Source organism: Pseudophryne corroboree, chromosome 6 (assembly GCF_028390025.1).
Source record: "Pseudophryne corroboree isolate aPseCor3 chromosome 6, aPseCor3.hap2, whole genome shotgun sequence".
NCBI classification, from domain to species: domain Eukaryota; kingdom Metazoa; phylum Chordata; class Amphibia; order Anura; family Myobatrachidae; genus Pseudophryne; species Pseudophryne corroboree.
The window spans coordinates 808,608,213-808,636,111 of NC_086449.1; the positions used below are offsets into that span (position 1 = coordinate 808,608,213).

General features: G+C 46.9%; 1 protein-coding gene across 1 annotated transcript in view; it reads left to right on the forward strand.

Annotated features, from left to right (window-relative positions):
• FAM180A (family with sequence similarity 180 member A) overlaps positions 1-22,220 on the forward strand; it is a 38,326-nt gene extending 16,106 nt beyond the window's left edge. Inside the window, exons 2-3 of the mRNA XM_063930601.1 lie at positions 19,448-19,548; positions 21,355-22,220. Coding sequence (XP_063786671.1) covers positions 19,448-19,548; positions 21,355-21,702 — 449 coding nt within the window. The 3' untranslated portion in view covers positions 21,703-22,220. The remainder of the gene's footprint in view (positions 1-19,447; positions 19,549-21,354) is intronic.
• The last annotated feature ends 5,679 nt before the right edge of the window (positions 22,221-27,899 follow it).

The window sequence follows — 27,899 nt, forward strand, 5'->3', positions numbered from 1 at the left end:
TCACTCTGAGACATCATCATACAATCACTGACTAATCACCATATAGTTGCAAACTAATACTGCACTGCACTGCGCACACTCTATGACATCATTACCATACAATCACAGACTAAGGGGCCTATTTATCACCATCTGCATCCAAGGATGCGCCTTGAGAGGTGATACAAGCGCCCGAATCCGCAGTACGATAATTGATTACATTGCACGGATGTATCAATTATCACATGCAGGGTCAGAGCTTTCAAGATAACGCCCAGTGTGTAGGCCCCTTAACTAATCACAGAATGCTGCATTCTGATTGGTAGATAGCTTCAGCCATCCACCAATCAGCATGCTGACAGCCATTCACTGTCTGGCTGCAGGCTGGGAGGCAGGTAGAGAATGCTGCATCACTGCGCTGATAGTGGGACCACCACCAGCTCCTGCTAGGAGGCCCCTAGAATTGTGGGGCCCTGGGCGGCTGCCCAGTGTGCCTATACAATAAGATGGCCCTGCACGTCCAGAAAACATGGCTGACACCCCCCCCCCCGTCCCAATTTTCTCTGTGCTACCGACTCGTTGCCGCCGCCAAACACCAGTAGTGTGTCAATCATGCGGCAGCTTTGGAGCACTGTGACCGGCGTCATAGAAAAAGATCTACACATACGCAGGTCAGCAAACATCGGAGGTGTATGTAACTATCGATTTATGTACATCTCTGAATTAGACCCTTTGCTGAATGCAGTGCCTTCAGTAATACAGGTGGGTGTCTTAGGGGCGTATTACTCACCAATTTGTCCTGAAAAATCTATATATGTGAATCGCACTTTCCACATTCTGTGCTATAAGCCTCCGCTGAATTTATAAGACACTCGGCTGCTCGGTGAATGCGCCAAAAACCCAGACCTTGTCCAATTTGACCTCGCCTACTGTATGTGTGTGATCACATTGGATAGTAATGCACAGGCTACAGTATGGTTGTATGGGACGCAAATAGACTGAGTACTATGTCTTCTTAGCATCCCTTTACATAACATTACAGCATAATATAAGTATAACTACCACAGCCAGTGCAGGTTTTGCTGCTAGAACTATATATACAGTACATATACTAGCGGGTGGTCTTCTGTATGCCGAATGTCGGGATCCCAGCGCACAGTATACCGGCGCCGGAATCCCGACACCTGGCATACCGACAACTATTCTCCCTCGCGGCGAGCGCAGAGTGGCGAGCGCAGCATGGCGAGCGCAGCGAGCCCGCAAGGGGCTCCTTTGCGCTCGCCACGCTGTCAGTATGCCGGCGGTCAGGCTCCCGGCTCCGGTATGCTGGTCGCCGGGAGCCCGAGCGCCGGCATACCGTACTACACCCATACTAGCTGCTCTACCCGTTCTTCGCACGGGAGTTTCTGATTTTCACGGTTGTACATATACGTGAGTGTTAATAATCTGGTAATTCTATAGAGATGTAAATCTGAGACGTCTTAATGTAAGTAAATATGAATCCATGGTTCTTGGCGTTACCCGAGGAGCAGCCGTAGCAGATACGGTAAAAAGTGACAGGAGCATTTTTGCAGTTTATTAAATTCTACACACTGGGAGTGCAATCCAAATTTTGATCCAATTGTCTGTTTGGGCGTTATCGTTTACGCAACGCAAGCTACGCATCGGTAATGACGTCATTATGTCAACCCCCTTTTCATCCCCTTAGGGGAGGTTTATTAAAATTCTGATTACGTAGTTTTCCTATATCCCACCTGAAGAATACCTATGTTACATTTCATCTTCCTAACATATCGGGTAATAATAGGATTTTGGTTACCTACCGGTAAATCCTTTTCTCATAGTCCGTAGAGGATGCTGGGGTCCACATTAGTACCATGGGGTATAGACGGGTCCACCAGGAGCCATTGGCACTTTAAGAGTTTTGAGAGTGTGGGCTGGCTCCTCCCTCTATGCCCCTCCTACCAGACTCAGTCTAGAAACTGCCCGAGGAGACTAAGAGAATTAGTGATGAGTCAGTGAGTGAGTGAGTGAGTGAGTGAGTGAGTGAGTGAGTGAGTGAGGGCTTTCACATTTATACAGGTATAGTATATATAGGTATTCACACTGACTGTGATTCTGCTAAAAATAGACATACAGTATGGAGAAGAATTGAAGAACAGCAATCAGATTATGCACAATTTTAATTGTTTATTGATACTTTCCTTACTAATATAGGGGTCTATTTACTAAGCTTTGAAGAGAGATAAAGCACCAGCCAATCAGCTCCTAACTACCATGTTACAGGCTGAGTTTGAAAAATGACAGTTTGGAGCTGATTGGCTGGTCATTTATCGCTCTCCACTTTGGGGGTCATTCTGACCCGCTCGCATGCAGCGGTTCTTCGCTGCGGTGTGAAGTGGTCTAGAATGCGCATGCGCGTCGTTGCCCGGCGACCTGCTGGTTACGAAGAAAGCGGTCGCAGCGGCGGCCGCAAGAAGATAGACAGAAGGAAGGCGTTCCGGGCAGTCACCTGTCCGTTGGCAGCCGTTTTCGGGCAGTGGTAAGGAAAACTCAGGTGTGTCCAGGAGAATGGAGGGCGGATGTCTGACGTCAAAGCCGGCCCCATCATCGCTGAGATCGTCGCACGGGGTAAGTATGTCCAGGGCTGGTCTTCTTTTACAAAAAACTTTTTTAGCATAGCAGGACTGCACATGCGATCGCAGCCCTGCTAAGCTAAAATACACTCCCCCATAGGCGTGGATTAGTTGATCGCACCAGCAGCAAAAAGTTGCTGGCTGCGATCAACTCTGAATGACCACCTTTATCTCTTTCCAAGGCTGGTACTTTATCTCTCTCCTTTTTATCTCTCTACAAGGCTTAGTAAATAGTCCCCACAGATACTATCTCTGCAGCGCTGGGATAAGGATTCCTGCTTTTTTTTGTAAACATAATAAAAGTATTTAATGTTTAACAGTATCATAAACTAATAAGAATACACTTTTTTTGGTAATGTCTATTTAATGCTGTATATGAGCAAATTGTGCCCTGGGGCTTTATTCAACACCCATTGAAAATAAGACTAAAATAATACAACCTTTAGGCAGCATGCCCAAGATCAGAGCTTGTTTATACAGGATCCCTTGGGTGCGGTATCTTCTGTACACACATATGCTGTAAATAAGCTTCTGTCTGATTTCCCTGTGTGATCCTTATGGAGACCGTAGGGAAAGCACGTGCAGTTCTAAAAGGTCTTTAGCAACAGCTTGTGCTGAACTTCACAGAGTCAATAATGTTTAGCGCGGAATTGTTTTGTCATCTCTAAATTAGTTTCACAGCTTTCTCTGCAATCAGCGCTTTTTCTGTAATCAGAGCTTTCTCTGCAATCAGCGCCTTCTCTGCAATCAGAGCTTTCTCTGCAATCAGCGCCTTCTCTGCAATCAGAGCTTTCTCTGCAATCAGCGCTTTCTCTGCAAACAGAGCTTTGTCTGCAATCAGCTCTTTCTTTGTAATCAGAGCTTGCTCTGCAATAAGAGCTTTTTATGTAATCAGAGCTTTTTATGTAATCATAGCTTTCTCTGAAATCAGCGCTTTCTCTGCAATCAGCGCTTTCTCTGTAATCAGCCCTTTCTTTGCAATCAGCTCTTTCTCTGCAATAAAAGCTTTTTCTGTAATAAGACCTTTCTCTGCAATCAGAGCTTTCTCTGTAATCAGCGCTTTTTCGGCAATCAGCGCATTCTCTGTAATCAGCGCTTTCTCTGCAAACAGCTTTCTAAGCAATAAGCTTTCTCTGCAATCAGAGCTTTCCCTGCAATCAGCTCTTTCTCTGCAATCAGAGCTTTCTAGGCAATCAGAGCTTTCTCTGCAATCAGCACTTTCTCTGTAATCAGCCCTTTCTTTGCCCTCAGCTCTTTCTCTGTAATCAGAGCTTTCTCTGCAATAAAAGCTTTCTCTGTAATCAGCGTTTTCTCTGCAAACAGAGCTTTCCCTGCAATCTGCTCTTTCTCTGCAATCAGAGCTTTCTTGGCAATAAGAGCTTTCTCTGTAATCAGAGCTTTCTCAGCAATAATAGTGCCCATACACTTGTTAGATATCTGGTACAATCAGAATTTTCTATGTAAATCATAGCTTTCTCTGCAATCATAGCTTTCTCTGCAATCAGCGCTTTCTTTGTAATCAGCCCTTTCTTTGCAATCAGCTCTTTCTCTGTAATCAGAGCTTTCTCTACAATAAGAGCTTTCTCTGTATTCAGTGCTTTCTCTGTAATCAGCGCTTTATCTGCAAACAGAGCTTTCCCTGCAATCAGCTTTTTCTCTGCAATCTGAGCTTTTTCAGCAATCAGAGCTTTCTCTGCAATCAGTGCTTTCTCTGCAATCAGCTCTTTCTCTGCAAACAGAGCTTTCTAAGCAATACAAGCTTTCTCTGCAATCAGAGCTTTCCCTGCAATCAGCTCTTTCTCTGCAATTAGAGATTTCTCTGTAATCAGAGTTTTCTCAGCAATAACAGCTTTCTATGTAATCATAGCTTTCTCTGCAATCAGCGCTTTCTCTGTAATCAGCCCTTTCTTTGCAATCAGCTTTCTCTGCAATCAGAGCTTTCTCGGCAATAAGAGTTTTCTCTGTAATCAGTGCTTTCTCTGTAATCAGAGCTTTCCATGCAATCAGCTCTTTCTCTGCAATCAGAGCTTTTGCGTCAATAAGAGCTTTCTCTGTAATCAGAGCTTTCTCTTGAATCAGCCCTTTCTTTGCAGTCGGCTCTTTCTCTGTAATCAGAGCTTTCTCAGCAATAAGAACTTTCTCTGTAATCAGTGCTTTCTCTGTAATCAGAACTTTCTCGGCAATCAGAGCTTTCTATGCAATCAGAGCTTTCTCTGCAATCAGCGCTTTCTCTGTAATCAGCCCTTTCTTTGCAATCAGCTCTTTCTCTGTAATCAGAGCTTTCTCAGCAATAAGAGCTTTCTCTGTAATCAGTGCTTTCTCTGTAATCAGAGCTTTTTCTGTAATCAGAGCTTTCTCTGTAATTAGTGTTTTCTCTGCAAACAGAGCTTTCCCTGCAATCAGCTCTTTTTCTGCAATCAGAGCTTTCTCGACAATAAGAGCTTTCTCTGGAATCAGCCCTTTCTTTGCAATCGGCTCTTTCTCGGTAATCAGAGCTTTCTCAGCGATAAGAGCTTTCTCTGTAATCAGTGCTTTCTCTGTAATCAGAGCTTTTTATGTAATCAGAGCTTTCTCTGTAATCAGCGTTTTCTCTGTAAACAGAGCTTTCCCTGCAATCAGTTCTTTCTCTGCAATCAGAGCTTTCTCGGCAATAAGAGCTATCTCTGTAATCAGAGCTTTCTCTGTAATCAGAGCTTTCTCAGCAATAATAGTGCCCATACACTTGTGAGATATCTGGTACAATCATTCGATTTTGACCGCATCAGTGCGATAAATCGCAGGATTGTATACACATCTAATGTGTTCCCCGAAGTGATGCACGGGCACACTGGTTGAATCTTGCATCGCAAGATATTATGTGCTGCACTTAATATTTATTGGATCGCACGTGCGATCACATGCTCTTTCTATCACATTCGATTTATCGCACTGCAATGTGCGATCTGTGAGGTATTTACCTCACTTCCTAGACACTCCCCGCTACCCATTTCTGGTCACCCGATTTCTGGTCGCAAGGAGCATGCAATAAATTGCATGATTGTATGCGCATTGAATGCACAAAAAAAGCACTTTCAATGCAATTTATCGCACGGGGAGCTTCAAGGGAAATCGAAGTGCGATATTGCACAAGTGTATGGGCACCATAAGAGCTTTCTCTGCAATCAGAGCTTTCTCTGTAATAAGCGCTTTGTCTGCAATCAGAGCTTTCCCTGCAATCAGCTTTTTCTTGGTAATCAGAGCTTTCTCAGCAATAAGAGCAATCTCTGTAATCAGAGTTTCCTCTGTAATCTGCGATTTCTCTGTAATCAGCTCTCTCTGCAAACAGAGCTTTCCCTGCAATCAGCTCTTTCTCTGCAATAAGACCTTTCTCTGTAATCAGAACTTTTTCTGTAATCAGTGCTTTCTCTGTAATCAGTGCTTTCTCTGCAATCAGTGCTTTCTCTGCAATCAGCGCTTTCTCTGCAATCAGCGCTTTCTCTATATTCAGCACTTAATCTGCAATCAGCGCTTTCTCTGTAATCAGTGCTTTCTCTGCAATCAGAGCTTTCTCTGCAATCAGCGCTTTCTCTGTAATCAGTGCTTTCTCTGTAATCAGCGCTTTCTCTGCAATCAGCACTTTCTCTGCAAACGGAGCTTTCTCTGCAACAAGCTTAAAATTGTCACTTTTTTTCTGTTTTGACAAAGAAATCGTATACTGCTAGTCTTTATTCAGGTCCTGACAGAAGTGTGGCACACGCCGCAAGGTACGATGTTCAGTACTTTGCACATGCACCATACCCGTGCTGCGCATGCGCTGTACAGGTCTGTGATGTCGGACGCAGATCGTCAGCAGTCTATCAGTGACTTACAGTCTGCTCGCGTGTATGTCGCCACCATTGTGGGGGAGTGACGAGGCCGGGATTTCCGTTGGAGGACAGAAATTTTTTGGACCCTTAGTTGGATTTGGGCACTTGGCTTGCACGAGCCCATAGGTCATGCAGACGGCCGTTGGTGCGCAGATGATCCAATGCTGAGTTCTAGGACGCAGCTCGGATCATTAATGCATGCGTGACACCTCATATTACTGCTATTGCTGCTGCTTTCATGTAAGCAGCACCAATAGCTACTCACAGATGAATCAGGTCCAGTGCACTTTGCCATTGCAGTCTTTTGTAACTATCGGCATACCGTACACCGATGAATCAGATCCTAAATGTTTACTACGGAGACATTAAAATGCACTTTTGCAATGTTGGTTAGTAGACTACAGGCAGGGTCTGATTAAACCTTGGGTGGGTGGGAGGGGGCTGAGGCACTTAAGTCAAGAAGGCCCAGGGGAAGGGGAGGGGGGGGGGGGGGTATATTAGATTGTGCATAACTCCCAACATGACCCATTCCAGGAGGGAGAAAATGCTCTGCTCCTGGACTTCCCTCTTAATATATGATTGGCGAAACCTGTTTTGAACTGTTTAATTGATAAGAAAGGTATTTAAACGCAGTAGGTATTTCAACGCAGAAGAGGAGCTCTCCGTCCTCCTATCTCTCCTCTGGTTAGGAAGCTCCATCGGTAGGTCATGAAACCTGATACCTGTCTCTGCCTGCACTGACTACTGTCCTACTCGCCTTCTGACTGCCTGGTTCTGCTGCTGCACAAGAGGGAGAGCTAGTGATGTCAGTGTGCTCCGGTTGGGGGGTTCCCTGACAGAGGGGGGCCAGGAGTACATTATCTCCTGTGACCCCCACGCCCCTTAATCTAGTTATGACCACAGGTACTGTAGCGCCTCGCTCTTCACTGGAAACCCAGTGTATGCCAGCGTCTGCCAGCGCTTACAACCTGTATGTAACGTTTCATGTTGCAGCTGTCACATGACATCCATTACATGCACATGAAAGTAAACTGCTACAGGTGCCCATATGGATCATATTCCCTCTGTGTTTGTGAAGTCGTGATCAAAGGCTCCACGTGAGCGGAGATTTATAAGGAACTGTAATGAGTTAGGGGACCTTAGACCCTAGAACTCCCCACGCTGTGCACATCTGCTGGCCAGTCCACTGTCCACATCGTTCAGTCATGTCTGACCGCACATCAAAATAATAGATTTCTAGGCTAGAGCTTGTTTGTCTAAGTTCTGATAACTGTATCACATGCTATTCTATAAACATATATACAGCACTGACATATACAGTATTTATCATAGAAACACTCTGATTAGGTCATATTACCAGGAGAGAGGATTTCACTTACTGCAGAACAGGAGTAAATCAAGATAATTACTTCCAGCAAGCGGAATACGGGCGATTGCTAATATATACAAAATAAGCCGACAGAAGCACCGTATCCAGCATAGATAGGAAGGGAAGTGGTACTGTGCAGATGCTTATAAATGCAGAAGAACAAATGTAAGTTATATACATTCATATACAGTATGCTGGCTGTTGCCCACTGATAATGTATAAAACAAATATACAATATTGAAGTTTTTATCAGAAAAAGTTCACTAGTTAAGACGGAACAAACAAATGGGCAGGTGAGAAGTCTAAAATTCGGTCTAGGAACTTTCAATTTATATTATATACAGTGGTGCCGAGAGGGGGAGGGGGGGGGGTATAAATTACCCGGGTCCAGGTCTGATGGAGGGGCCCAGTGAGGGCCCCAGGCTAACTGGCAGCAGCAGCTACGGATCTTCTCCTCAGCCTGGCACACGCTGCTTTGTGCTAGGCTGGAGTGTGGCCATGGTGGTACTTAAAATACCATTTTATAGGTATTTTTTAAAAGAGTGCATGACCACGCCTCCTCTGAATAGGCCACGCCACTGACAAGCACCTGGGCCCAGCCTGGCTCTCTACTGCGCTGATTATGGGGGTCATTCCGAGTTGATCGCTCGCAAGCAGTTTTTAGCAGCCGTGCAAACGCATTGTCGCCGCCCACAGGGAAGTGTATTTTCGCTTTGCAGAAGTGCGAACGCCTGTGCAGCAGAGCGCCTGCAAAATAATTTTGTGCAAAACAAGACCAGGGCTGGACTTACTCTTCGTGTGCGTTGATTCTAACGTTGGAGGGTTGGCTTTTGACGTCACACTCCCGCCCAGCGTTCGCCCAGCCACGCCTGCGTTTTCCCCGACACGCCTGCGTTTTTCTAAGTACTCAATAAAAACGGTCAGTTGACACCCAGAAACGCCCACTTCCTGTCAATCTTCCTGCGTTCTGCCGTGCGACTGAAAGCTTCGCTAGAACCTGTGCAAAACCACAAAGGACTTTGTACCCTTACGTTGCGCGTGCACATTGGGGTGCATAGTTACGCATGCGCAGATAAGCCTTTTTTTCACTGATCGCTGCGCTGCGAACAACGGCAGCTAGCGATCAACTCGGAAGGACCCCCTATATATCTATATGTCCAGGCTCAAATCTCATACAAATGGAACAATTACAGACAAAGTAACAATTTCATTTCCATGTATTTATGACAATGAGGTAAAGGGGAGCCTGTGCTATTTTGTCTGCAATGTAAATCACATACACTGAGCCTGATTCAGAGGTATTCGGTCTTTATGTCGACCACACTATTGCATACTTACCGACATTCTGGCTGCTCTCTGCGGGAGAGAGCAGCCAGGTCGGCTCAACAGGCGGGCCGGGGAGCGCTCTGACAAAAGGAGGGTGTGAACCGGAGGCGGGACGGGGGTGGAGCAAGGACGGGGCGGGGGTTAGGTTACGGTGACACCTCCTTTAAGCCACGCCCCCGCTCTGCAATGCCGCGATCACCGGCATTACACTGCAGGGGGCGTGGCTATGATGACGCGATTCAGCAAGAATCGCGTCATCGACTGCCCGAACCGCCCACTTTACACACAAAGTGGACGGACGGGCAGGGGGGACCCCTCAAATCAGGAGACTTGCCTGCTCTTCCGGGGGGCCGGGAGGGTCTCCCGATTTTTGGGAGCCTCCCGGCCATTCCGGGACAGTAGGCAAGTATGCACTATTGGTCGACATGCATTAGGTCGACATGGTCTATAGGGCGACGTGGTCTATAGGTCGACATGTGCTAGGTCAACTTGGAAAAAGGTTGACATGAGTTTTTCAAAAATGTTTCAATTTTTTTAACTTTTTCATACTTTTACGATCCACGTGGACTACAATTGGGAATGGTAACCTGTGCCGAGCGAAGCAAGCAAGTCATGTGAGGGGACACGGTGCACTATTTGGGGTTCCCGGTCACTTTACGAAGAAAATGACAAGTTTTATTTTTTAAACCTCATGTCGACCTTTTTCCATGTTGACCTTGTTTGTGTCGACCTAATGACTGTGTCGACCTATTTCAGGTGTCGACCTAGTCACTGTTGACCAATAATGGTTGACCTAATAACTGTCAACCCTATGATCCACACCTGATTCAGATGTGATTGGAGGAGCTATCGCTGCTGCGGACATGGAAGCAGGACTGACTGCTGCTGCAGCATCGCTCCCCAGTCCCCTACACTCTGTATCATGAGAGGGTCTTCCAACAGCTTCTGCGCTTCCGGCGGCTGCCATGCTGTGACAGCTCAGTGCCCGGGCTAACTGGTGGCTGCTCCAGTACACACACAGCCCGGTGCCGGCTCCAGCTCCCGCCTCTGCTCACCGGGTGCAGGAGCTGGGCCAAGATGCCAGGAGGCGGGGAGAGAGGCTGACTGCTGCTGGGGACGGGGGGTGGGTCTTATGCCTGGGCAAAAAGTACCCACTCCTCTTCCCCCCTCTCAACGCCTCTGGTTGCGCTTTATGGCTCAGGTAGGCCTCTATCTCATGGCTACAGAACAGCTGTAAGTTCCTAACCCCTGAAAAAGGTCCCTTTTTAAATATATATAACTGTGAAAGTGACTTGATATATGTATATTCAGTAATAGGACCTGATTAAGAGGAGGACCCACTGGCAATGTCGCACGAAAACGGAAATCGTCCGATGTTATAACTCTGCAAATGCACCTAGGGGGTCATTCAGCTGCGTTTGGTTTTGCTATCATTGCTGCTTCCTTAATATGCCATGATAGCGCTGTATAGTGACGCAGCAGGAGGCGTCTGTTGCTGCAGTAGTGACTCGAGCTGCGTACTGGGACACAGCATCGGATCAAAGCACCCACCATCGGGCGGTTTACGGCACCCATGGTGGTGCGCGAGCTGCCTATTGCAGAGGCCAGGAAATCTCCATCCTACGACGGAGGTCTTTGGCCTCTTCCCACCCACTACACAGTGGCGACATGCCTCCATTTTTCCATACGGAGTCCGTCGCCGGCCCCGCTCATGAAACAGCATCAGACTGTCAATCAATGTGCATGTACTTTGCACAGATGGTCTCAGGTGCAACCGCACCTGACTGACCCTGTAGTCGTACTATGCGTGCTTCCCGAGGATTACTGCTCAGAGATGAGGTACAGATAGGCACGCGGAGTCTGTGTTATTTAGTGGGAGGACCTGGGAGGTAGCAGGAGGAGTGGCTAAGCAGACGTCGGCGTGTCACTGAAAGCGACGGCATCCAAAGACGCTGAACTGCTCACGCAGGAGGCTCTGGTCAGATGGAGAATCTGCACCAGCCATATGCTAGCGCAATTCCAATGGAGGGTCTGATGGTGGGGTCTAAAGACGCGGACGTGGCCATCTTAGTAATTAGAAAATCAGCCGTGGCATTAGCATAAGACGCAGCCACCTCTTCAAAAACACGGAGAGGACATTACTGTATAGTCTGAGCCATAAAGTGCTGGATGATACACGTTTCCAGGTGGATGAACTACAAGAACCGAGATCCGCTTATTGGAACGTGACTGGAGAGACGACTTGAGGACTTGCAGGTTCCACGGTAACCTGTAATGACCCTGCTCGCAGGATGAAACTTTTGGACACTAGAGAAATTCCACACTGTGAATTTGGCAGAACACAGAGAGCACTGTGACCCGGTGTGAACTGTCTTGGGCCGATCCAGGGAATGAGCCACTTTATGTGGAGACAGACAGGTGCCAGGCCCCAGGCAGAGGGGTTAATGCCCATTACAAGGAGACAAGCTGAGAATTCCCATGGCTGATGGCACATAGAGTACAATGACCCCATTTAGCCGCCCCTTCACCCACTGGCACACTGACCCCCTTCTCTCAGCCTGTCTGTGTGCCCAGGGGACGCACGGCTAATTGCCAGCTTCCTGGGAAAGTCTGCTTAACACACTGGCATCAGTCAGGGCTCCCTGGGTGAGGTACGGAAACCCGCCCTGCGCCAGCTGAGTCACATTTCTTTTTTAGAACTGCAAAAAATCTAATTTTATTTCCTCTGAGCTCAGTCAGTAATAAATTCCTGCAGGGTAATGATTCTGCGTCCCGTTCACTATCTGTACAGCAAATAAAGCGCCTTCTCAAACTCTGGTAAACCTGACAGGAAGATGATTTGCTATTAACACATCTGCTGCCTCTTGTGCCCCCAAATACAAGCCTGTATTTTATGGTGTTTCTGTCAGATGACGTTAATGCATTGGTTTGTAGTGTACGATCCTTCTGTCGCTTTTACTAAGTATATACTGTATATTTATAGGTATTTCTGCAGCTACCGGATGCTTTGATCTCTGATTTTGGAACAGATACAGATTGCAGCCTTGTGTGGCCCAGTGTAGGTAAAATGTAAACTGCTGCGGCTGATGGTATCGGCTAACATCGGGTTTGGGGGGTCATTCCGAGTTGTTCGCTCGTTATTTTTTTCTCGCAACGGAGCGATTAGTCACTAATGCGCATGCGCAATGTCCGCAGTGCGACTGCGCCAAGTTAATTTGCTATGCAGTTAGGAATTTTACTCACGGCATTACAAGGTTTTTTCTTCGTTCTGGTGATCGTAATGTGATTGACAGGAAGTGGGTGTTTCTGGGCGGAAACAGGACGTTTTATGGGTGTGTGTGAAAAAACGCTACCGTTTCTGGGAAAAACGCGGGAGTGGCTGGAGAAACGGAGGAGTATCTGGGCGAACTCTGGGTGTGTTTGTGACGTCAAACCAGGAACGACAAGCACTGAACTGATCGCACTGGCAGAGTAAGTCTCGAGCTACTCAGAAACTGCACAGAGAAGTCTTTTCGCAATATTGCGAATCTTTCGTTCGCAATTTTGATAAGCTAAGATTCACTCCCAGTAGGCGGCGGCTTAGCGTGTGTAAAGCTGCTAAAAGCAGCTTGCGAGCGAACAACTCGGAATGACCCCCTTGTATCGGATTTGTACGCAAATCTGATGGTTTATGTAGAAATCCGATGGTAACTGTTCTGTGCATATGCAAAATGGGTCCTGTAATCGTGCTCGCAGTTCCCTGTCAGCCAGTTTGCGCGCGTTTGGGGGTGGGGTGATGTGCTCCTGGAAACTGGGAGTGTCAAGGTCTTCTGACTCTGATTTCTTGGTCTCGTTTATGATGCTGCTGCAGCCAATCCGTATAACCTGAAGGTCACGCAAATGGCCGATGGCGCCTAATCATGGGTGCCGCAAAGCAAACGCATCAACCCATAACTCTGGTTACTTATCCTGGCTCCATGGGTTAACGCGCGTTAGTGGCAAAGGGGTTGTACTTGAGTCTCAGAGGCTACCAGGCTTTTCCCTGCGCTGTAAATTACCGCTGCTAATTGAATCCGGCCCTTAATGTATAAATTATTATACTATTAATCTGAGCCTATAAATGCGTTTCTCCATGTACTGTGCGTCTTGATGGTATAAAATCTTTTTGAAGCTTTAACGCAACACCCAATCTCTGTCACCACCAGCGGTGGAATAATCATTTTCTGCATAGAAATGGGTTTAATAAGTAGCCTTCACGGGCACCTGAAACACCTATTAACCCTTACATCTCATTTATATAACTCGTCCTATAACACAACATCTGATTCTGTGCACGTGGAAACAGTGCGAGGCTAGGCTGTATCTCCTTTCATCTTGACATGCTAATCCTCTGTGCATTCACCATATACAAAGGGCTGAAGTAGTGTTAAAATAGGCACAAGATGTCCCAAACCAACACACATATATATATATATATATATTGCAGTTCCACATACGATCATAAAGGCCTGTTAAAGGATTAACAAGCAAAGTAAGATCATACATTAAAACAGACTTTCTATAATTAATATTTACATTAAATGGGAAAATAAAACAATAACACATTGTTGCAATTCACAATATTTGTGCTTGTAGACTTTAAGTACAGTTCCATTGTTTGTCATGTCTTCCCCACTACCTACTCCTATACCTCTTCTGCCAGCCTTTTGGGAGGTGCGTTAAGCCTTTTACGGTACAATCGCTTTCGGAGGGGGCATGACTCAATGGGGGTCATTCCGAGATGATCGCTCGCTATTTTTTGCAGCGCTGCGATCAGATAGTCGCCGCCTAGGGGGGAGTGTATTTTCGCTTTGCAAGTGTGCGAACGCTTGTGCAGCCGAGCGGTACAAAAGCAGTTTGTGCAGTTTCTGAGTAGGTCTGAACTTACTCAGCTGTTGCGATCACTTCAGCTTGTCCGGTCCCGAATTGACGTCAGACACTCGCCCTGCACACGCTTGGACACGCCTGTGTTTTTCCAACCACTCCCTGAAAATGGTCAGTTGACACCCACAAACGCCTTCTTTCTGTCAATCTTCTTGTGATCGGCACCAGCCAATCAGCTTCTGTTAATTTACATATCAGAGCTGACTGGCTAGTGCGTTATCACCTTCCACTTATCACTGCTTTATCACTTCTCCAGGCTTAATACATCTGCCCAAAATGTGTGTAAGTAATAAGTATACTCCCAATTTTGCACAGCTTGGGAAGAGTAGACTGGCAGACGAGACATGTTCCCTCGTACAGTATATAAGTGGGAATGCGTTCCTTCTGGCCATGCCTTTTGTACTTGGCATGCAGCGTTTTGCTGGGAGCGCCAGTACATCTCAGCTCCTGCCCAAGGGTCTCATGCTCCAATAATAGTTTTGGCTCCTGGCATTCTGGTAGTGGCACGCCTCACTCGCACGTCCGCCCGCTGGGCCTCTGCCTATAGTTTTACACACACGCAGGCATTATACTATTTTATACAGGCAGCACCTTGTTTTCTATACACGCAGATGTACCGGCCTCGAGACACACATACAGCGACTCACGTCAGAGCCTGTTTTATATGGACTCGTATATTGGAGAATGTATTCATTGCACTCCGTACACATGCTTCCAATTTTCCTCTCAGGCTCTTGGCTTTAAAGTTAAACACCGGGCTTATCAAAACAAGAAGCAAAAAGGGAATTTAATGCTGTAATAATAAGAATCTGGAGCTCATTGTGATGCAAATGTCTGGATTCAAATTTGGCTTAAAGCTGCACAATCACCTGGATCCCAGAGGCCAGCTACACCCCAACAGTCTGAACGCTAGGCTGCGTTTTCGTACAGCCTACGATCAGGTCTAAACTGTGCATGTATATGCACCACAGTGCGCAGACGCGTCGCACAGGTACAAAGCGGATCGACGCTCAGCGATGGGTTTGTGCAAAGAATCCATTCGCACGGGCGATGGCAAGGAGATTGACAGGAAGAAGGCGTTTGTGGGTGGCAACTGACCATTTTCAGGGAGTGGTTGGAAAAACGCAGGCGTGCCTAAGAGTTCGCAGGGCGGGTGTCTTACGTCAATTCCGGTCCCGGACAGGCTGAAGTGATCGCAGCGGCTGAGTAAGTTCTGGGCTACTCAGAGACTGCACAAGATCTGTTCGTACAGCTCGGCTGCACATGCGTTCGCACACTTGCACAGCTAAAATACACTCCCCTGTGGGGCGGCGACTATGCGAACATAGGACTGCAAAAAAAACCCTAGGGAGTGAATTAGGCCCAAAGGACAGTGCGCCTGAACAACAAAGAGCTATCAAGTCACGTCCATGAATGCTATATAGGAATTAGCGACAAAAGGGGTGGGGGTAGGAGTCAGGGGCGGTCAGGAGATGTTGGGCTTCAAAAAGGGAGGAAGCTGCAAGTTAAAGTAATTAGAGAAATCATATTTGACAAGTGTTGCCAACAGCGCCCCCTACCCTGCAGCGCTATGTGCGGAGCACACTCAGCACACACCTTCTGTAGTTACGGCCCTGGTCCCAATCCCCCGGAGGCCGTGTCTGGGAATACTAAACATGTTGAAAAATCCAGATTACCGAACCTAAAAAATTTCGGTCCGAGTAGGAGAATCGTGCATTTTCAACACGTTTAATTTCCCGGATTTCCCGACTGATCGCCAATCATCTCTGGTGTTCTGTGGATATGTGCGCCCGCAGAGTGATACTGCTGTTTAGGGTTACATTACCCTAGTCGTACACAATGTAATAAAGCGCTGAGCTTTGTACCTGATGGCACACAGGGGTACGCAGTACCGGCACCTGTTTTGGGACAGTTTTTAGCGCTTTTATCTATTTCTGGAAAGAGGGAGAAATAGGAAAAATTATTTCAGAAATGCATGAAATAAGGAGTGTGGAAGCCGCCATGTATTTTGGATGAAGCTGTAGCTTTAGGAGAGCACCGGCTGCCTTATGTCATAGAAGAAAAGCCCTGACGGAGCGTTGTAGGCGTGAGGGACTGCGTCTAGACAGTATTATTAATAAATGGGAAAGTTGCATGTTCCATGTGAAATGTAATTGCATACAAACACAAGGAGAAAACACAAATACAAGTTTAATTAAATTAAATACAAACATCTGTTGTTGTTTTCCCTTTTGAAAATCTAATGGGAATCCCGTCTTCTGCAGTAATCCAAACGGAAATGTCAATTAAGTAATGCGAGTAGACGTCCACAACTTCATCTAGTATAGCCCCTGCGGTAATACATAGTAACATAGTATCTGAGGTTGAAAAAAGACAATTGTCCATCAAGTTCAACCTATTTGTGGTCTCCTGTGCAGGATGATTTGTCTAAACTTATGACTGATGCTGATTTCAGCCGTTGCATTTTATCCCTTTTTATAGTAACTATAGTGCGTGACTATGCACCATAACCCTGGATATCTTTATCCATTAGGAATTTATCTAACCCATTCTTAAAGGTGTTGACAGATTCCGCCATTACAACTCCCTCAGGCAGGGAATTCCAAACACGTATTGTCCTTACCGTGAAAACGCCTTTACGACGTATTGTGTGGAATCTCCTCTCTTCTAACCTAAGCGAGTGTCCACGAGTACTATGTGTTGATCTAACCAAAAACAGGTCCCGCACAAGCTCTGTGTATTGTCCCCTTATATATTTGTAGATATTGATCATATCCCCTCTTAGTCTTCTCTTTTCCAATGTAAACATGCCTAGTCTTTCGAGCCTTTCCTCGTATTCCAGCGTCTCCATGCCCTTAATTAGTTTGGTCGCCCGCCTCTGAACCTTTTCTAGCTCCAGGATATCCTTTTTGTAGTACGGTGCCCAGAATTGTACACAGTATTCAAGATGTGGCCTCACTAGTGATTTATATAATGAGAGTATAATACTCTCGTCCCTTGCATCAATTCCCCGTTTTATGCATGCTAATATCTTATTAGCCTTCTTTGCTGCACTCCTACTTTGGGAACTGCTGCTTATGATTTACGTTCTGTCAGCTGGAAGGATCAATGAAGTCAGCCAATCAGAGACAACTAGATAGTGCTTCTGATCATCATGGCTTTATCTCTGCATGGCGTTATCTTTACATGTTGTTATCTTTGTTTGGGTTATCTTTGCATGGCGTTATCTTTGCATGGCGTTATCGCTGCATGTCTTTATCTTTACATGGTGTTATCGCTGCATGTCTTTATCTTTACATGTTGTTATCTTTGTTTGGGTTATCTTTGCATGGCGTTATCTTTGCATGTCTTTATCTTTACATGGTGTTATCGCTGCATGTCTTTATCTTTACATGGCGTTATCTTTGCATGGCATTATCTCTGCATGGCGTTATCTTTGCGTGACATTATCTTTGCATGGCATTATCTCTGTATGGCGTTATCTTTGCATGGCATCATCTTTGCTTGATGTTATCTTTGCATGGCGCTATCTCTGCATGGCGCTATCTCTACATGGCATTATCTTTGCATGGCATTATCTTTGCATGGTGTTATCTCTGCATGGTGTTATTTTTATATGGCGTTATCTTTGCATGGCGTTTTCTCTACATAGTGTTATCTTTGCGTGGCGTTATCTTTGCATGGCGTTATCTCTGTATGGCGTTATCTTTGCATGGCATCATCTTTGCTTGATGTTATCTTTGCCTGGCGCTATCTCTGCATGATGTTATCTTTACATGGCGTTATCTTTGCATGGCATTATCTTTGCATGGTGTTATCTCTGCATGGTGTTATTTTTATATGGCGTTATCTTTGCATGGCGTTTTCTCTGCATAGTGTTATCTTTGCGTGACATTATCTTTGCATGGCGTTATCTCTGTATGGCGTTATCTTTGCATGGCATCATCTTTGCTTGATGTTATCTTTGCATGGCGCTATCTCTGCATGATGTTATCTTTACATGGCGTTATCTTTGCATGGCATTATCTTTGCATGGTTGCATGGTGTTATCTCTGCATGGTGTTATCTCTGCATGGCGCTATCTCTGCATGATGTTATCTTTACATGGCGTTATCTTTGCGTGACATTATCCTTGCATGGTGTTATCTCTGCATGGTGTTATTTTTATATGGCGTTATCTCTGCATGGCGTTATCTTTGCATGGCGTTATCTTTGCGTGACATTATCTTTGCATGGTGTTATTTTTATATGGCGTTATCTTTGCATGGCGTTAAATTGTCTATAAATTGTATTCAAGTTAAAAAAATCTTTATTAATTGAAATAAAGCTATTACTTGTCTTAGTCATTGACTTTGACTATTTGCTAATATTACTATATTAATTTAGATTTTTTAAATATTTTTTTTATTATGTTTGACAAGTTGAATGCAGTTGCTTTAGTTATTATACCCATATCACATTGATATCCACAGTATATTTATTCGGTATATCCAATGGGGGTGTTCAAGGAACTGCAGCACAATAAGGGAGACATTTACTAAGCAGTGATAAGAGCGGAGAAGTGAGCCAGTGGAAAAGTTGCCCAATCAGGACTGAAGTAACATCTATAATTTGCATACTATAAAATGATACAGAGCTGCTGATTGGTTGATGGGGCAACTTATCCACTGGCTCACTTCTCCCCTCTTATCACTGCTTAGTAAATGTCCCCCTAAGACTTGGGACGCATCGGCATATGCAGATGTATGTGTTGGGGTAGCCTCTTTTTTTTGGCTTTGTATGTTAATAGAAATGGTTTATATTGGAAAAAATACTGTACAGGTGACCGACCAGTGTAGGGACTGCCAGAGCGGAGAGAGATAATGTGCTAACCAATTAGCTTCTAGCTGTCATTTTTCAAACACAGCCTGTAACATGGCAGTTAGGAGCTGATTGGCTGGTACTTTATCTTTCTCCACTTTATCTCTCTCCAAGGTTTAGTAAATAGACCCCTGTATTTGAAAAATGGCAGTTAGGAGCTGATTGGTTGGTACTTTATCTCTCTCCAAACATGAAATCTCCCCATTAATGGTCATAACACTTGCAGTGTAACGTCCATCAATATGGAGTGTGTTTTTACGCGTTTTCCCCGTATTACAGTTTTCCTATCTCTAGCTGTTTCTCGAGGCTCTGACACGATACGTTTGAGCGCAGCGCACGGCACCAGGGTACAGTCTATAAAGTATCGGTGTGTACAAATGCACTACCATATCCAGCATCCATCGCACAGGGCCTATAATGGTCGGAATCACCGTGACACGAGCACTAATTGCACTTCCATTCCTTCCAGGTCTCTGATATGTTGCTCACACGTTATTCACCGCACAACCTGTCCCCTTATATCTCCTCAGTGGTGTTTTTTCCGTCTGCCCACCGTGTGCGTCGCTCCGCGGCCGAGTTCCTGGACCCCGTGCTGCAGAAGTCTCTGCCTGAGGTGGAGCTGCTCTATGAGGTAAGTGGAAAATCTATAGATTCTTTCCAAGATGCACTGAGGACAGGGACACTGTTATAGTGTAGGAATTCCGGGAGCCGATTGTAACGGACCCACACCCTTCCCCGCAGCAAACGCTGCCACTACTGCACTCACACTCATGGAAACATTGCGTATAATTCATCGGCCAGTTCTGCCTGCCTACAGGGGCCCTACGCTCAGACAGGGGATATACTATAACGTGCCTCGTACATGCATACATTACATTAAGCTATGAGCTACTGTATGCTGGCTATTGTATTATTACATATTAACCATTACTTATATAGCGCCAGTATATCCCGTTGCGTTTTACAGAGTAAGAAAACGAGGCTGGGTAATAACAGACAGACAGAGAGGTAAGAGGGCCCTGCTCGCAGCCTTACACCCTGTGGGAGGTTTCATAATTCCTCCATTCCGAGACTGAGGCGAGTGGAGATGCAGACGGTTCTCGCGGTTTTTCAGCTTACTGCGCGTGGGCCAAAGAAAGAAGTCGACAAGTGCGCCACATGTGCATATCAGACTTTAGCGCACGGATGGATTCGCTATTGCATACGGATTGACCCGTCTGTCTGCGGACCACATTATGGGTGGGATGTACTATGCTTTGCATTGTGGATGTGATACATACCACCACTTATCAGGTACATACCGGCGTTAATAGAATTGCGAATCGCAGTGGACAGCTCTCCAGATAAGAGTTGTCCTTTGCGACGATTGGACTTTTGGATTTATGACCCGGGAGTCCTTCAGTGTGTGCGTCCGATAACCGAAGGGGACACACTGGGAGGGATTGGATCCCTCAGGGCAGAATGCGATAAGAAGCGCTGACTACCGAGTCAAAGTTCCGGAAAGTTTTGCTTTCCAGAGCTTGGTACATATGGGGAATGATGCCAAAACTTTGGCCGCATTTTAACTTTAGTACACCCCACCCTATATGTGAAATGGGAGTTTCTGGGCGGTAACTCGGCGGCAATCGTGCAATCACACAGAACTGGTCCATAAGATCAGTGGGCAGGATTGGCTTCCGTGGGCACTTGCGCACATAATTAGCATACACAGATTTTTTTTTGCATAATGTAGGAAGCAGGCAGCAGCTTTGGATGTGTCCGACTCTGAAGCAGGCCTTGCTGGGACCTGCAGTCAGTGCACCTGTAAAAAAGAAAATTCCAATAAGCCCAGGACGCAGAAGCAGAATATCGTAACACTTTTCTTAAACCCCCCCCTCCCCCCCCCCCCCACATACTGTACACACACTCATTATAAATCGCACTGCGCGTGCGTTACGATATGATCAGGACCTGCCACATGTATCCCTTGGGTGCTGAAATATAATAAACACCAGGATAACGCTGGTATTGCGTTACAGGAGAAAACACAACGTGAAACCAGCAGCGAGAATGCGGCAGAAGTCAGTAGTTGGATGAGAGCCAGCACGGCTTGCAGGGAATTGCGGTTTATGGTAGAATATGTGTAATGATTACTCGGCGGCGCAGCATATTTTCACAGCTTAACAAATGAAATAAAAATATAGAAGTAATGAGAAACAGTGAGATGGCAGGCGGTGCTGCGGAGCATTCAACAACGTTGCTTAAGAGCGCCATCTACTGACGCATTCAAGACATGACAGCCACTGGTTTCCTGGTGGTCAGAAGGGAAAGATAGTAAGCTCCTATGATTCCTAGGATTCACACAAACGAGCATAACTATCCTGCCCTCGCTTTTAGCATAGCGTCTCAAAAACTTTCCAGTAATTTATATCTTGATTTTCCTTCTTGTCCCCCTTAGTTTCTGTCAACTGGGGTCCACATCGACCAGGACAACAGGCTGGCTCTCCTTGACCCCGAGTTGTCCTCTCTGAGAAAAGCCACCGCCTTTGACGTTGTTTGCAACGACGTGATCCCCAAGTCCATCTCGGACATTCGGAGGCTGAAAGATAAACTGTCCTACCTTCAGGGTCCCCTGAAGAAAGAAGACTTTGAGAGGACGCTTTTGACCATGGCCTATGCAGCCTTGAAGACATCAAAGTCAGACGACGACAACCAGCAGAAGGTCTGGATGGACGCTGCCACTGAGCTCTTTTTTGCACTGAGAAAAGACTTGATGTTCCCGAATAACAGAGAGGGAAAACACTGATCCAAGACCTTGAAGACCCCTTGTCTAATGATGCATGTTATGATACAGTTGCTATATATATCGGAGAATATAATTTATTTTACTTAATGGAATGCGGAGATGTAACAAGCCCTTTCAGTTTTGTGGTGGTGGTGGGGGGTGACAGAACACCTTCTTCCCACCAAGCCTCTTATTCCCACCATTCTGCCCGACAGTGGTCACTTCCACCCCAACCTTTCATCCAATTCAAATCATTGCATTCTGGGAGCCACAATCCCATTTCTGCCTCTTCTAACAGTAGGGGGACTCCTGCGCCTACCTGAATCCTATGCAGTATACTGCTCAACATCACAGCTCCTCCCACCTGCCGGTGCTACTTTCTGAGGTTTCTCATTAAAGATCTGTATATTTTATATTTATGTGTAAACACAGCTATAAGGATGGTATCATGGTTATGTACTGTATGTTTCTGGTTACAATTTTGCACAAGTTACATTTTTCTTATTGGTTTATACTTATAAAGATTCATCATTTTCGAAGCTGTAGTTGTCATCACAATCAGATTTTTCTATCTATCTATCTATCTATCTATCTATCTATCTATCTATCTATCTATCTATCTATCTATCTATCTATCTAGTTAGTACCCAGGGGCGGATCCAGAAAAAAATTACAGGGGGGGCACCATAAGGGGCGTGGCTTCGTTGGAATGGGCGTGGCTTCGTTGGAATGGGCGTGGTATTGCAGGAAAAGACTACCTTATACCCCAGTTTTGCAACCTGCACGCCCAGACGTTGGCCACCACAGGAAAGAAAAATAATCCTGATTCATGCCCCTTACATTATTTGTCATTTTTCCTCCTTATAGTAATGCCCAGTATACATTATGCCACATACTGCAATGGCCCTTAGACATTATGCCACACACAATAATGCACATGACACAGTATGCACACACCGTAATGCCCCCGACACATTATGCCACACACCGTAATGCCCCCGACACATTATGCCACACACTATAATGCCTGTGACACATTATGACAGGAATTGCAATGCCCGTTATACATTATGCTACACACTGCACTGCCCCTGATACATTATAGCACATACAATGTCTGTGACACATTATGACACACACTGCAATGTCCGTGATACATTATACCACACACTGCAATGCCCGATACATTATAGCACATACAATGCCTGTGACACATTATGCCACACACTGCAATGACCTTGAGACATTATACCACAATGCCCGTGATATAGTATACCATACACCGTAATGCCTGTGACACATACCGCAATGCCCGTTATACCCTATGCCACACACCGCAATGCCCGTTATATATTATGCCACACTGCAATGACCCTGAGACATTATACCACATACCACAATGCCCGTGATATAGTATACCACACACCGTAATGCCTGACACATTATGACACACACCGCAATGTCCGTGATACATTATGCCACACACTGCAATGACCCTGAGACATTATACCACATATCACAATGCCAGCGATATAGTATACCATACACCGTAATGCCTGTGACACATTATGACACACACCGCAATGTCCGTGATACATTATGCCACACACCGTAATGCCCATTACACATTAAGTCCTACAGTAAGGCTTCTAATTACTTTTCAAATACCTGCTCGTTGTCAGGGGTTTCATGCACTGGGTGTCATGCTCGTTGCCAGGGGTTTCATGCTCTTGGTTCCATGCACGGTGCCAGGGGTTTTCATGCTCAGGGTGTCATGCTCGTTGCCAGGGGTTTCATGCACTGGGAGTCATGCTTGTTGCCAGGGGTTTCATGCACTGGGTGTCATGCTCGTTGCCAGGGGTTTCATGCACTGGGTGTCATGCTCGTTGCTAGGAGGTAGTCCTTGTTGCTAGGGCTGTGCTCCCAGTGCCACATATGTCCCCAGTGCCAGATATTCCCCCACGGTGCCAGGTACTCACATGCCCCCAGTGCCAAATATAGCCCCCCCCCATGTGCCAGGTACACATATACCCCCCCAGTGCCACATATGCCCCCAGTGCCAGATATTCCCCGACAGTGCCACATATGCCCCCAGTGCCAGATATCCCCCCCCCCCAGTGCTATATATGCCCCCAGTGCCACATATGCCCCAGTGCCAGATATTCCCCCCCAGTGCCACATATGCCCCCAGTGCCAGATATCCCCCCCCCCAGTGCCACATATGCCCCCAGTGCCAGATATTCCCCGACAGTGCCACATATGCCCCCAGTGCCAGATATCCCCCCCCAGTGCTATATATGCCCCCAGTGCCACATATGCCCCAGTGCCAGATATTCCCCCCTAGTGCCACATATGCCCCCAGTGCCAGATATTCCCCCCCCCCAGTGCCACATATGCCCCCAGTGCCAGATATTCCCCCCAGTGCCATATATGTCCCCAGTGCCAGATATTCTCCCCCCCCCCCCTGCCAAATATGCCCCCAGTGCCAGATATTCCCCCCCAGTGCCAGATATGCCCCCTCAGTGCGTCCCACCCCCCCTTCCTCCGCCGCCGCCGCTCCCCCCCGCTCCCCTGCTGTTAGGAGGGACACGGAGGGCACAGTGCACGCCTCCCTGTGTCCCTCCTGTGTCTCCGGCGGCCGCGGGTCACTCTAATAAAGGAAGTGCTCACGAACGGCACTTCCTTTATGAGACCCGCGGCCGCCGGAGACCCAGGAGGGACACAGGGAGGCGTGCACTGTGCCCTCCGTGTCCCTCCTAACAGCAGCGGAGGAAACGAGACCGCAGACTGACATGCGGACGCTCGTCCGCATGTCAGTCTGCACTAAATCAGTGGCGCCCCCGCAGCCCCTCGCCCCCAAGCCACCGCGAGGGCTGCGGCGTGCGCACAAAATAAAATAAAAATAAAAATACAAAAATCAACTAAAAATGACAGGGGGGCACGTGCCTTGGTGCCCCCCCCCCTAAATCCGCCACTGTTAGTACCTCACCAGCAGTGCTGTCTGCCGCGCAGATCCCCAGGTGAGACTGACTGCTGTGCAGGGCTCTTCCACAACCAGGGCCAGTGGGTGGTGGAGGGTGTGTGTGCGGGTGTCGCGGATGGGGCCCGGATGTACTGCGAGTGGGGGAGGGGCGGGTAATGCTTCTACCCCTGGAAGCAGCTAAGCTGCTGTCCTCCCTTTGGCGGTGGCTCTTCCGGGGACTCGCACAGCAGCCAGTCACTATTGTTAGCACCCACTGCACTGCACAGCACTCTCACCTTTTACATTGATTCAGCGTCCAGACATTACCCTCCGCGATATCACCCACTCTATCCGTTACATTAGCCATCTTGGGGCTTCCAGGCCGGCAGGCCAGGTGCTGTGTTGCGGAGTCAGGGCCTCTGGGGATCTGGGCGTGGCTGTGGCGGGGAGGCACTTCTGTGACATCACACGCAGAGCAGGCTCCGGGGCTCAGAGAGTATGCGGCGCAGGGAGGGCTATGAAAGTCTTCCGCTGCGCCGCTTTCATACACATGTATGCCGGTGGCCGCAGCAGCTTTTGTTCCGCCTGCGCCGTGGCTAGGGAGTGGGGATTGTTGATGCCGGAGGGGGCAGGCGGACTGGCAGCAGGACATAGGGGGTCATTCCGACCTGATCGTAGCTGTGCTAAATTTAGCACAGCTACAATCACTGACACTGACATGCGGGGGACGCCCAGCACAGGGATAGTCCACCCCGCATGTCAGGCCGGTGCCCCCTGCACAAGTACAAAAGCATCGCACAGCAGCTGGCTGGGAGTTACTCATCGCTGCCCTGGTCGCAGCGGCTGGGTATGACGTCATGCAGCCGCTGTGGGCCGCCCCCCTCACGGTGCGGTCACGCTTGCGTTGGCCAGACCATGCTCACAAAACGGTGTGCCGCCCCCTCCTGCCCAGTGACCACCTCTGCCTGTCAATCAGGCAGAGGCGATCGCTAGGCAACGACAGCCGTCGGCTGTCAGCCATGCGCCGGCGCACTGCAGTGCCGGCGCATGCGCAGTTCTAACCTGATCGCTACGCTGCGATGAACTGCAGCGAGCGATCAGGTCAGAAAGACCCCCATAGGACGCTGCAGTAAAAGGTTTTTTCCCCCCTATCTACAGCACAGAGACTTGCTGCAGATGCAGTGACATACCCTCCAGCTTTTTGGCAGGTACAGTCCCTTTTTTTATGGTCTGTAAAGATTTTTGATGATCCAAACTTCCATTGAAAGTATAGGGAAAGGGGCGTGGCCACGGCATTGCTTCCCGTGGCCACGCCCCCTTTTCAAATTTGAGCCAATTTTTATGTGTAAATTGTTGGAGGGTGTGTTGCTGCAGATGCGGTGGGCCTATTTTGGGGTGTGGACCTGGAGCTGCAGCTCCATCAGCCCCATTGTTAATCCTGCTCTGGGAACACACAGCAGCCAAAGGGCAGAGCCTCCCATTGGATGTAACCTGTGTGGGAGGGCGTTTCTCACCCAATCAGCTGTGGGCTGGGTGTGATAAACCTGCTGCTAACCCAATGAGAGCTCCTAGCCACGCCCAGCGTTAGAGACCCAGGCACAGAGTCACAGATCTGGGCTAATATATAGGAGATTAGTCACAAACAAGTTGGAACTTCTCAGACTGAACGTAACAAAGGTGGTTACTCAAATAGTGGAAATGTACTGAAACCCAGAACATCCAATGAGTCATTAGCTTTGATTAAGACAGTGGAAGATATCAAATGAAAGCAAGCTTCTGATTGGCTACTATTATTTACTTAGTATTTACTGATGTTATAGCGCATTACACTGAAACTATTCAGGCAAAACAGTAATAACCATGTATCTCAGCTGGACGGAGTTGTCTTGAAGGTTAACCCACTTAGATACTGGAGATTGGTGACTTCTAGATCTAATGGGTGGAGTGTGTTTAACAGGATATCTGATAAAAAGACGTGTTTGGGAGCACAATACAAAACATCCTATTTTATTGGTGGGGTGCCTCCACTAGTTAGTCACCACCGACCTCCAACCATCCCTGAATATATAAAACGTTCTCGTGAAGAAGAGACAAACGACTGAGGTGGTGGAAACACAAGTTTGTTATATAATGAAGTTATAGTAATGGAAGCAGTCTGAACTCTGTTACACTGTAGCTTGCATGAAAGTATAACAGAGCATTTTGTTACCAATCCTGCCACCGCATGCTATAGACACATTGCACATCTTGAAGCCGGGTGTGGTTCATCAAATCGACAGTGTCTAGGTCGACAATGTTTAGGTCGACCACTATAGGTCGACAGTCACTAGGTCTACATGGACACTAGGTCTACATGGATGGAAGGTCGACAGGGTTTCTAGGTCGACATGTGGTAGGTCGACAGGTCTAAAGGTCGACATGAGGATTATTTTTTTTGTCGTTTTCTTCGTAGAGTGACCGGGATCCCAAATTAGTGCACCGCGTCCCCTCGCATGGCTCGCTTCGCTCGCCATGCTTCGGGCATGGTGCCTTCGCTCCGCTACCGCTTCGCTCGGCACACTTTACCGTTTCAATCGTAGTCCACGTGGATCGTTAAGTATGAAAAAATTCAAAAAAAGAAAAAAAATGTGAAAAACTCATGTCGACCTTTAGACCTGTCGACCTAGCACATGTCGACCTAGAAACCCTGTCGACCTTCCATCCATGTCGACCTAGTGACTGTCGACCTATAGTGGTCGACCTAAACATTGTCGACCTAGACACTGTCGATCTTCAGACCGGATCCCATTGAAGCCATTAATTAAATGATGCTAAGATATGTCAAAAATAAGTTTATATTGCCTCTATGAACATGCTGTGATGACAATAGTCAGACACCTGCGTCTGATATTTACAGTAATTTCTGTTAGCTAGGAGACTGCAAGTCTGTTATGTAAAATGTCTGCAGCCCTGCATAGCAGGATCAAAGACAAGCCCTTATATTTATGTACTGTTGATATAAGAATTTGAATGACTGCAGAGTTGACTCTTAGGGATAAATTTACTAAAACATCTAAAAGTGAAAAGAGGTGATGTCACCCATAGCAACCAATCATATTCAATCATTTTCTAGAATGCAATAGAGAAATGATAGACAGAATCTGATTGGTTGCTATGAGCAACATCAGCACTTTTCATTTTTAGAAGCTTTAGTAAATTTACCCCTTAGAGTTTAGCTGAAATACTGAGAAGGAGAAAAGGAAGGTGGCAAAACTGT